Source organism: Morone saxatilis, unplaced genomic scaffold (assembly GCF_004916995.1).
Source record: "Morone saxatilis isolate NCDOM2014 unplaced genomic scaffold, NCSU_SB_2.0 Contig20, whole genome shotgun sequence".
Lineage (NCBI taxonomy): Eukaryota > Metazoa > Chordata > Actinopteri > Moronidae > Morone > Morone saxatilis.
Window position 1 is genome coordinate 8512558 of NW_023339763.1, and position 12243 is coordinate 8524800.

General features: G+C 38.2%; 1 protein-coding gene across 2 annotated transcripts in view; it reads right to left on the reverse strand.

The window, feature by feature from the left end:
- Window positions 1-477: 477 nt before the first annotated feature.
- LOC118331599 (gamma-aminobutyric acid receptor subunit beta-2) overlaps window positions 478-12243 on the reverse strand; it is a 66713-nt gene continuing 54947 nt past the window's right edge. Inside the window, exons 6-10 of one of the 2 annotated variants that reach the window (XM_035666639.1) lie at window positions 6266-6403; window positions 4337-4489; window positions 2197-2441; window positions 1337-1477; window positions 478-854 (exon numbers count right to left, since the gene is read on the reverse strand). In XM_035666639.1, the coding sequence (XP_035522532.1) occupies window positions 507-854; window positions 1337-1477; window positions 2197-2441; window positions 4337-4489; window positions 6266-6403 (1025 nt within the window). In that variant the 3' untranslated portion in view covers window positions 478-506. The remainder of the gene's footprint in view (window positions 855-1336; window positions 1478-2196; window positions 2442-4336; window positions 4490-6265; window positions 6404-12243) is intronic. The other variant, XM_035666640.1, reaches the window with a different exon arrangement.

The following is a 12243-nucleotide window of genomic DNA, read 5'->3' on the forward strand; positions in this document are numbered from 1 at the left end:
CTCTATAAGATTAATAGGAAAAGAATTCCAGTAACAATACATTTATGACATAACTTATCTTAAAAAACCCTGTTGACTTGAAACTTGCTTCAGCACTTTTTAAGTAGTGAAAGTATCTGCCATTTATATATGTCAGCTTGTCAGTTTATATCTAACTGATATGATATTTTGGCAATGAATTGTGTATGCTGTAAATCATGATAAAAACATAAAAAATATTCAAACAAACATTTAAAGAAATGTTTCACAATTCACAAAATATGTAAAATGTTAAACAACTACTCAGGAACAGGCACCTTATATGTTTGTAATCTCTCTTTTATAAGGTTTTCACGTGTTAGCCAGCAAATGTGGTATTCCAAGATATGATGAATCTTGTCCTGAATATAGTAATTCAGTCCAGTATTACGAGATTACATAAAAAATGAAACAAACCAGATACAAACAAGAAATGAGCAACATATTTTGCTGTTTGTTCTTGCCCTCACCGATGTCCTTTTTTTCTTTTAATTGACATAGTAAAGCCAGTAAACAATGTTGAAGAAGGAAAAGACAGTTGGGAAGATTATCCTCGACCATTTGTCAATAGAGTTTACATCAGTCAAGTCTGGGATGTTGATCTTAAGCTGTGAAGCGCGCCTTCGTAGTCGGCTCTTCTTTTGAGTCATGTGGCATTCCAGCGTGTTTCTTCCAAAGTTGTGCCTGGCCAGTCCTGCTTTGCGGTATTGTAGAGTTGAGCTGTCATATGTCAGCATGGTATTTCGTGGGTCATTAAGGCCCAGAGCCAACTCTGACACACCCATGTCATTCTTGATGTCCAGGGTGCCTAAAAGAATGTTTTCATGTGGGTCCATCTGCCCAAGGAAATGAGTCAAGTCAACATTTTTCTCTAATAAATAACATTTTACTAAATAAATGATAAAATAAATGTAAGTACCAAAAGTAGAAAATAATAATAAAAAAATGTGGAGAGTAGATATATTAATGTATATTACTTCAAAATATATTAAGTATTTATGAGATTATGTGTAATGTTATCATAATCTATGGACCATTTTAGCATCTTTCAGTTTGTGGCTTTTGTTTTACCTTCCTAGCACCAAACAGCAAAGAGACAAAGTTAACAACTTGCTGGTAAACATAATAGAGCATTTAATTGTGATAAATGAGCCAGATATTTCCCTCAGCAGTTGGTGAAGATTAATCCAACAAAGAATACTGGCCTTATATTGGCCAGGTGGCCAAAAACAAATACATATACACATAATATGATTGTGTTGTGTGTACATATTGTTCTGCTCCACCCAAGTGTCAAAAGAGTAGTATTTTGTGGTACCTTATTCTTTTGATCGCCAAGTCCGATTGCTGCGTCATCCACAAAGATCGGTTCCCACATCGAGTCATGACCATCAAGATCTCTTTGTTTCATTCTTGCATACAGAGTATCATCTCTGCCAACTACATTCCCCACCAGCCACTGCAAGCAAACAGCATAACCATGGTTACTTGAGCAACTGAAAACTAGTGGAAGAAGGTTTATTTGTTTCGATGGATATTGGTTGGCAACAATGTACATTTTATAAGATAACTAAATCCTTATGTTCACTAGTAAGTACCGAATGCTTGTGGTCATGAACAGCAGTGCACAGTTTTAACTGGAGAGTTTCCTCTTGTTATCAAAGGATTAAAAACACAAGTGTAGTTTAATTTTCATTCTTTGCCTTAACGTAATGTCATTCTACTCAGTATTCAACTGATATCAGCACGTCCATGTATATCCGTGTTATGGAGGCCATTTTGCATCTTTACTAGTAATCAATTTGCTCATGTTAACTGGGAGCAAAATTGTGAATGCTAATGCAACTCTTTCAAGACAAACAGCCAAGTGGCTGAGAGACCTTCTTTCACCCTGTTTCAGCTAAACAGGCATAGTAAAAGGTTGTTAGCCTGACTTAAATTGACACAGTGTAGGCAGGAAACATTAGGTCAACCCTCCATTTGAAGTCATTATTCTGAGCTCCTTAGACAGCTTTATGAATAATACAATTTTCATGGCAAAAAAAAGAAAATGTTTGATTCTGTGAATCTAGAGCTTTTTCTTTTCTTTCCTTTTTCGTTTTTTTGGGGGGCGGTGGGGGGTTCTAAATAAAACTAAAATGCAGGTCTACAAACTGAGGCAAGCTAAGCTATTCTTACCTTATGTTGGTCCATCCTCATCTTTTCGTTGTTGGCTGTAGCTGTCTTTTCAGCTGCCTTTTTCTGACGCTGAGGACCCCGTCCGAAGAAGATGTAGTTTACCAGTGCATACTCCAACAGAGCCAGGAAGACAAAGACAAAGCAGCCCATGAGGTACATGTCTATGGCCTTGACATAGGGGATTTTGGGGAGGGTTTCTCTCAGGTGGGTGTTAATGGTAGTCATGGTGAGCACCGTGGTAATACCTGGTGGAGAAAGACCACATTCATTACATTGAAACAGAAATGGTGTGGTGAGTCATGAATGTTAAAATAACAAAATAAGAGTTCGTACTGCTTTATAAACTACATATTGGCATTGGCATATATGTGTCTATGAAATCAATAGCACCACTACTACTTACTTACGACTAAGTTCAATGTGTGGCAGTTTGAATCCTTCCAACTGCAAGACACCTTTGTGATCAACTTGTTACCATGTCTGTGCTTCATTAAGCCTGTCAGGATCAATGGAAGCGAGAAGCTTACCCCCACGACTTCAAACTATGCATTGGGAGACGATCTAAAAGACGTACACCTGAAGCAGTGCAGCAATTTGAAATTTAAATGTCAACCTTGGTCTTGTTCATTAGTGGAGAACTCCTACTGAGAAAAGTTGTAGACGGTTTTCAAAAGCATCAGCCAGCAAGCTGTGGGGATAGTTACTGTCAGATTGACTGTGCATATCAATGTGTTGAGTTTGTGCTTATTATGAGTGACACGCTACCCCTAGCTAGCAGTAGTTTAATTTAATATTTTTGCCATTTTAGCACTGGCTCTTGAATGTAGTGTGCTGACTATAGTGTGTGTCTATGGTATTATCTATATGCAGGAATTATATAAGCGGCTGATTCTTAAGCTTAAATATGATTAAATAATTGTGTTTTCAGCTCCTATAGTGCTCATGAATCCACCCCCATGCACCTGTATATTCTACTTTGAAAGCACACACAGTGTGATTATTTAAGGCAATTTCTATTAAAGCCTCAGTAAACAATTACTTAATTATTATACAGCTGTTACAAAGCTGTCAGGTGACAGCTCAAAATAGGATTCAGGCAATTTTCCCAAGCATTTGCTGCAAGAGCTTAACAATAACAACAAAGGATTTCTGCAGCACAGTGGCCATGTGATTCAGCCATTACAGGTCCATTTTAATGCCTGAAAGCAGGTCAGAGTAAAGTGGTTCCTGAATCCAGTGTAGATTGGGGGGTGACTGAACATTTCCCAACTCTGCTGACCCTCCTCCATTATGGAGCATTACTTTTTTTTTCATTAAATCCCATGCATGCCTTCCCCGCGGATCACTAAATGCAGCTCAGTCGTCAATCAGCGAAATTGCCTTGTCGACTAAAGCGAGGGATGGGTAGAAGGATGGGTGAAGCTGGGTGGATGGAGTTGGGTGAAAAGAAGACAGGGAGCTTCCAATAAACACAGAACAAGTTGGAACCTCAATACAAACCTTACAGGCTACATAGGGTTTACATAATCAAGAATGACGGGGTGAAATTGTGACTTCCAGAAAAGCACAGAGGCTCTCGAATCAAAGTGGAAACAAATCACATAACATGTCTGTGGAACACAGCAACATTTGTTCTACTGGGATGGATATTTGACCCTGTTAACACCCACAGTCATTGTAAAAGATGTGCAACATAGTGTAGTAACACAGTGGATCAGCACAGTGCTGTTCAGCATTCTTTAGTCACTGTATAGGAATCCTGTGTAGAATTAATAAAGAAACAAAGCACCGTAATTAATTAACTAATTTATGAAGGTAAAAAGATGAAAATTTTAAAGAACTGTATGAATATGAATCTTTACTATGAAAAGTCATGGCCTTTTCAGCACTGATAAGTGCATTTAATCTGAATTTGAAATATGTAGTAAACCAACTTCTTACCCTACATGTTCCCTGCCTTTGCCCTTCAAGTGAATGATGTGAATATGAATGCTATGAAGTGAAAAAAAAAATCCATGAATTGCTTTCTCTTGGATTTCCCTGCTGAGTTGATTTCAATGCCAGTACAATCTTCTTTGAAATGTCCACCCCTGTTTCAACCATCCCGCCTATCTGTCTATATTTGTATTGCATGCCTCACCTAGAGCCACTCTGGCAGCAGAGGCGTCATAGTTGATCCAGAAGGAGACCCAGGAGAGGATGGTGATAAGTATAGAAGGCATGTATGTCTGCAAGATGAAGTACCCAATGTTTCTCTTCAGCTTAAAACTCAGGGACAGACGAGGGTAGGCACCTGCAGAGATGGGACGGGGGAAGAAAAAAAGCAAGCAGACGCAGTGTTGGGTGATGTATTTGCCACAGCTGCCAGGTATCCAGGACTTTATGTTTTCTGATTTCTCATCTGCCCTATCTATGGTAAGGTTATGGTTAAATTTACGCACAACAAATTATTTGTAAAAGGTTAAGTTGTTTTGATGATTAAAAGCAACCAATTTATCCACCCCATCACCTCCATATGCGGGCTTTCTCACTCTTTTCACTATGTTGGTTTTACTATGTTTTACTATGATGCAAGGGATTTTAAAATGTAGACTGTACTCTTTAGCAGTTCTTCTTCCAAGCTCTTTTATTAACATTAGGTTTCCATACTGTAAATCATCACAACAATGTGGACTACTTATTCCTATCCAGTCATATAGTCTCTGATCCCTGGGTTGTCCATTGCAGAAGAACTCAGTAAAAAGCCATATTTACTGTCTTCACTGAACTGAAGCATCAGCGCTCTCCAGAAATACCTGTTCGCTATTGCCTGTGCAAGAGGTTTGATGGCTTGTCTGTTGAGGGTCCTGCCTTTTTTTTTTTTTTTTGCTTATCTATGCTCTATTTGAAATAAGCCCACAGCAGGGTTTTGGTAATAGCGAATTGTATCAGCACACATATTTCTCTCCTTAGGGAATTGGCTATATTTTGGTTGCATTACAACTGAATAGGGAAAGGCACCACAAGAAGAGACAGTTTATTGCAGAAACAGAAGCTGGGCACAGGAGTAAGATTAAGTCTTTTTAATGAAGGCACCAACAATCCATCAGCCTCAGCTCCTCTTGGACTTTCACCACTTAGATCTGCTATTTCAGTTATGTGAGCATGAGCCACTGAGAGCTTCACTAAATTATTTCTTTATGAAGTGAGGAAACAGCTTGGGTAGAAAATTACAGGACGTAGGTGCAACAGTGAATATATATTATTCATAAGGACAACAATGACATTGCCCATCCTTGGTGTGAAACATGACTCTTGCATTGGATAAATACCCAGGCACTTGCTGACGTTTGCATCTCTGAGTGACCCCCAGGTCGGTCTCTCCATATCGCAACAGCCAGCATGGTAAAAGGGAATCCCCCGTCTGCCATATCTCTCATCAGGCACACAGTGAAGGGACACACTTTGGTAGACTTACTTGCATTCATATTAATGGACAACAAACACAGGCACACACACATGCATACAAACATTGTGCATTTATCAGGAAGCATTATATTATTAATAGGGTTGTGTGAAATGTGTGACCCTTGCAGACAAAATGAGTCCTTTCATTGGCGCTCTCTACCATCTTATTGCATTCATGTTCTGCTTTCATTCAGTACAGTACCCAGGAACGGTATTCAGTAGAACCGCTGTCCCGCTTACATTTACTCGCTTGCATGACAAATTCATGAATATGAAAAAATGCAGTAGAGGTGAATATTTCATTGTATCAGACAGCATTCTTTTTGTTTATTGCTGTTAAATAAGTCATGGTGTCTTCTGTCTCCCAGGACTGCACTTCATCCAAAGTTTTTCATGCACTGCATGTTTGGGCATTTACATAACATTTAGCATTTGTATGCTATAAGATTGATTGATAATAGATAATAAGATAATATTTACAGAGCTAATAATGCTGAATTGCATAAGGTTGTATTAGTGTTGCTGTTTGTGTGTTCAACCTCGTACAGTTGACTAATTAAGTCTAAATTGGTCTCTTTTATTACTGCCGTGATTTATGTATTTCAGCCTTTGTTCACATTACCTGTGGAGAAGACGACATTCTTGGAGATGAGTTTATGATCCACAATGGAGAACTGCGGCAGTTCAATCTTGTCCACCCCCGTCACGGCATTGTCTCCGCCTCGCCAGTAGAACTCAATGTCATCTGTAGTGTAACCATCTGAGATAGAGTACAGAGAACAGGAATTACTAAGGGATGTTAATAATCTGTATGTATGTTCATAATCATGTACCATCTGGATCACAGTCCAGTTAATAAATCACTTGGCACTTGATTAGGTTTAACATTTGTCAACATTTTACATTTACTGACAGTATACCCAGTAAATTGGTTTGGTTAATCTAAAATTTGATTTGGTTAGTCTAAAAAAAAAAAAGTTATCTACAAGAAAACGATGACTCATGATCTTTCTTTTGTGTATGTGCATTTACAGAATACTGAATACTGTTGGTTTTTTGCAACTACCTCTGCATCTTGTATATTAAGAGAAAAATCCTCGTCCAAAATTGGACTGGTGAGAATGAATGAAGGTCAGTGAATCTGTTATGTTATGTTATGATACTGTCAAGTAGCAACTGATAATTATTCAGTTGATGTGGGTGGTTCAAACATATTTTTTTGGTGTTTGAAAGGGTACCAGCACCAGCAGCCTATTGCTTTTACTATTATTATTATTATTATTATTATTATTATTATTATTATTTTATATTCAAAATGATCCACTTGTGTGCCCTTGACTCTACTTGACCCTCGATTGTGATAGTTCAGGATGAAATTACCTTGGAAATACTCTTTTAACAGATTTTCTAGACCGAGATCCATAAGTACTCACACAGTTCAGCTGAACAGTACAACCACAGTATATAGTTGGCCACTAAGCAGTACCATCCCTTATTTATGTGCACCTCAGCATCAAGTACCCATGAGCAAAAGCACATACTTATTTCTTGGTACTGTATTCTTGACAATAACTCAATTATGAAAAGGCCTGTTAAAACTATAAATTATGAAATCAAGTATAGTAGCTGAGGGAACCCCTTATATGTGGGACTAAATATATATGAGTCAACTTTATTATGTTTTGTTCCATGAGCAACTAAATAATGAAATACCAAGAGTAAGACTGATTAAATAACTAGGCTTTACATCCATTTTCATCACTAAAACCCAGTAAAAATCTGCAAAGGGACAAGAAGCAAGTCCATCAATATTAATCTGAACCAAATCTACTCGCTCTTTTGCTCTCATTTTGGCCAAATCAGTGGAGACATGGACAGCAAAGCGGCCAGTGGACAGGAGCAATAAATGATTGAGTAACATGGTACTCTGTAGTTATAGCTGAAGACAAGTACTGTTGCAAGAAGAAAAGTAGAAAATCTTCATTAGACCATGAAATTTGGCTCTTGCATAATCCACTGCCTACTGTCTGCTCTGGCGCGGTTGTCATGTCTGCTGACTTCAGGGCATAAGAGTATTGGTCTCAGAGAGAGGAGAGGAAGGAGATGAGGAGAGACAGGAGACAGCTGGGGTTAGTTCACTTTTTAGAAGGGTGTTTAACAACTGAGCCAAGCTTAAACTATGCAAAAGTCAATTAAAACAGCAATTTACAGAGTAATATATAAAAAAGGGCTTATATTATCACCATTTAAATCTGAATCTGTTTGAATGCCCTTTTCAATAGTATTGAAATTGTTTTGAGGCCTTCCAACATAATACAGTCCCTCCAGGTAGCAATGTTGAGATTGAAACAGTTAACGTAAATTCAACCAATCCCTGTGAATTCATTGGGACCTTGCAATTTTGTCCAATCACTGCAAATTTTCCGCAAATTTCAAAATCATTGTTTTTGAGTTTCACCAATGATAGCAGATAAAACAATGATCCATAAGCCAACAAACTTCTAGTGATGTTATTCTGACTGAAACACATCACCTTTCTATTTTTAATAAATTATTATTTTTAAATGCAACTACTTTTGCAATTTTCCCTTTCATCCACAATTTTATTGAAGAAAATACCTAAAACATTGAAACTTTTTTTTTTTTTAGAAAAAAGAGCCTGCAAAATCCTACAGATAATACTAAACCATGGCTGTAAAATAGCCCAGCATAGCAAGATAAAGTATAGCAGACACAATTGTTTTAAAACATGTATGGTAATATTGCTTTTTTCATTTTATCATTCAGGCTACAAATTAGTTAATAGAGAATATTGATAGAGAAGTGACACAATGTTCATTCTTGTAGGTCTAATAATACGTTATCTCAGCTCTGACAGCTCATCACAATGATTTTTGAACTTACTCAGCTGAGAGGCAGGAGGCCAAGACTTCCAACACATTTTACTGCCTCAAGATAAACAATCAAATACTGCAAACTGTTCAGTCGTTCCCAACATGCATGTGTGGTATTTTAGGAAACAGCAGGAGATGGATTAAAGAACACTCGTGAATGTTTTCAGTAACTTAACATGCAACATAATAATCATTTGTGATGCTGCAACAGTTGTTACAACTGCATGTTTGCTGCAAAGGGGATTTGCATGCATGTTAGTTGAGCTTGTGTGAGCTATTCATTTGATTCCATGCGTGGAAGTTGACTCTCTCTTTTGCATTAGTGTGTGTGACCATTACTCTGTCAAATGCTGATGATGTGGAGATTTAGCAGCTAGAAAATGTATTAACATGTTTGATTTGCGTGAGTATGTACAGTATATGTGTGTGGGATGGCGGTGATGACAGGGCCGGGAACTCCCACGCTGCTCCATTGATTAGTGCAAATGATATAGACCGTTACGCCATACCTCCTTCCTCCTCTGGTCTTGCTTTTCTCCCCCACTCTTCTTCTCTAACTTGTTCTGTTTTTATCTCCCTTTCTCCCACCACTTTTCCATTTGATTGCACTCTTCTCGCTTATTTCTCAGCCATATTCTTATGTGTCCATCTATCTTTCCCTCTTCTTCTCCCTCCCCCATACCCTGCTCTGCTTAATTAATACTTGTGTGACCTATTTAGTTGCTCTGAATTATTAAAGCAGACTCTACAGTGGCTGCTTTTCAACACCCTCAGACTCTGACATCTCTTGTTCCTTTTGACGAAAGCGGAGTTGGGTCCTCACTGCGTTCAAAAACAGTATACTATCTTTTTTTTCTATCCTCTAAAAAAACATGCACAAAACCTTCATGTATAGTATATTTTGGGTAGTCATATCACATCACATCATCATCATCATCATCACCTAACATAATATGTAATCAATAAAATATCAAAATGTTTTCCAAAGGCAAAAGGTAGCCAATGGAGAGATGGTGAAATAAGATTAACATGTTGTCTTCTCTCACTTCCAGTCAAACGCCTGGCAACAACATTTTGAATCAACTGCAGACAAATAAGTGCTTCTCTACTAAGTGCAGAGTATAAGGAAATTATATTAGTCGAGATGGGATGAAATCAAGGCAGGTCAGGTCAGGGGAAAACAGAAATAACTTAATTTTGGATACATTCCTTAAGTGATAAAACCATGACTGAATAACCTCCTACTTGAGATTAAAAAATGTAAAGGTAAGTCCCAGTGGATTGTTAAAGGATGAAAGCTCATTTTATTGGTCACCCCCTAATCTCGTGCCACCTCCATGGACGGCCACATTTCCATTTGTACACAGAATATAGAAAAATGTTTGGGAGATTGCCATTGAATGTACAACAACCATTCTCCCTGGAGGATGAACCCTTTCTATTTTGCACATTCCACCCCACACGAAAATGTCAACTTCTCAGGATCTATGATCAGATATCGTAAAAAGATAAAACCTTTTGATTTTAATGACCCCATGACCTTTCCTCTAGCACCTTGGGAGAAGCTCTACAATTTAAGCAGAGCACAGGAAAGCAAAATCTATGATCTATGATTAGTTCCATTCAACACTTTGTATGAGGCTTAATGCATATTACAGCATCTCCAAGGGTGGCTAACAGGACCTAACACACAACTAGACTCAAATAGTCAGCCAATCCACTTAACAACAATGTTTTTACGTCATATAGGTTGGCTATGTAATTTTGCGTCACTTTGCTTTCATACTAAGGTTATTACATCATAGTGTTTGGCACGGATAGATGGTCCTGATTCCCATCCTGCATGAAATTAACTAAAAGAGTGAAGACAGTGACTAAAAAAGGAAAGATGAAAAAAGACATTATCTGCAATACTTACACAGACAAGAGATAGTTAGTCTACAGTATATCTATTAACTATAAAAAGAGGAAATTAGCTCCTTATTTATATAGCATCAGAATAGATAGCAATACAATACTATAGCTATTTGAGTGGGACTCTGGCATATCTCCCTGACCAGATCTGACTGTAGGCCTTTTTATCAAGCTTATGAAATAATGTCTCAGTAGATTTGTTTTAATGGGCAAAGGAGGACTTTGGAGGAAGATAAAACACTGGCTTTGATATTGCTTTGAGTAAAACATTATCATGAATAACAAAGTTTTTTTTGTAACTTCTGAATGGTTCTATGAAACATCATACCTGGTAAAACGTATAACTTCCATCCAGTAATCACACAAGGAGTGATGCACTGTGTCCAGTGAAAACCCTTTACAGTTAACCTAACCTAGCTTTTACAGTGCATGGCTGGGGAAACCTGGTTCTTTCCACAGTTTATAAGAGGAAATGTATGTAAGCTCAATACATATTTATAGGCAACGATTTGTGGTGTAAAGTAAACACATGTCCAAAGACACTAGCATACACATGCATAATAACATAACACATACATGCTTGCATGGACATACAAAAAGATCACACACACATTCACAAATAGGCCCAACAAATCAAACCTACCGAACAACTGCCTGCCTCTCGCTCTCCCCTGTTAGCTGAGAAGGCTACTCCACTCTTAAATATGTCTCAGATGAATTTTTGATACCACACGGTTCAAAGCCACTTTAATGTTATTCCTGGTGTCCAATTAAAAATGTCTTGAAACTTCTGCAGTACACAGCAAGCTGCAGCTGACTGCATGCCTGGACAGGGACAGGACATCTAAAGATAAGACAAATAAATAAGCCATGCAAGCTCATGAGTAGAAACCATCCACACTCCAGAGGATGTGTGCAGTTTCTAAAAATGGGCTCTGATGGGCACAGATAGCAAGAGAGTTAGAGAGCGGAAGTGGCTCTGTCCATATGATGTGGCTCATCGGTGCAGAAAATATAACTGTTACTTGGTTGAGATGCCATAATGAAATGATAGTTTCATTGTGAGTGCACAGCAACTGTGTGAAATCTTGAAACAGTCGCAATGTGCCTTTCACTCCCCTCTCAGTGTATACCAAACCAAACCGGGATGTCGTTCTTTTAGCATGCATGTGTGAGGATGTATTGGTGAGTGCAAGTTTGTCTTAATTTGTGTTGGAGCTCTCTTTCAAAGCTTTTTCAAGGCAGGTACAATAAATTAAATAAAATTCCACATTTTGCTGTCTCCTGGAGAGAAATCTACAGTCGCACACATGTTACAGCTACAGCAGCTAATCATGGCAAAAATGCTTCTGTGTAGTATTCTGTCTTTAACGGCTGAGTGACCCTTCTCTCATTATGATTTATTGAAAAGGTGCACAGCTGCTGTACTTGTGAAGTCAATGTTACAGCTTTTACTACAATCAGCTTCCTGTGAAGAGCTACTATATACTGTATATACAGTAGTAAACTGCATTACTGTAACAGTGACCCAGAACATCAGGGCTTTAACCCTTTTAAATAATGCAAGGAATGATATTTCCTTGCACTGAGGTAAAACCCTGTGTGGCCTACTATGTCGGAGTCCTGGATTACACATGCATTATAGAGATGTTGAGCAAGTAGTAACAAAACAAATGCAGAGTGGCAGGCCTTGGCTTGTGAGGTTATAAACCCAGGACTAACCCCGTTCAGCAGGACAAATACTGCTAAACGTGAGGTTGAGGTGGAGTGGACCTGCTGTATGCAAATGTTC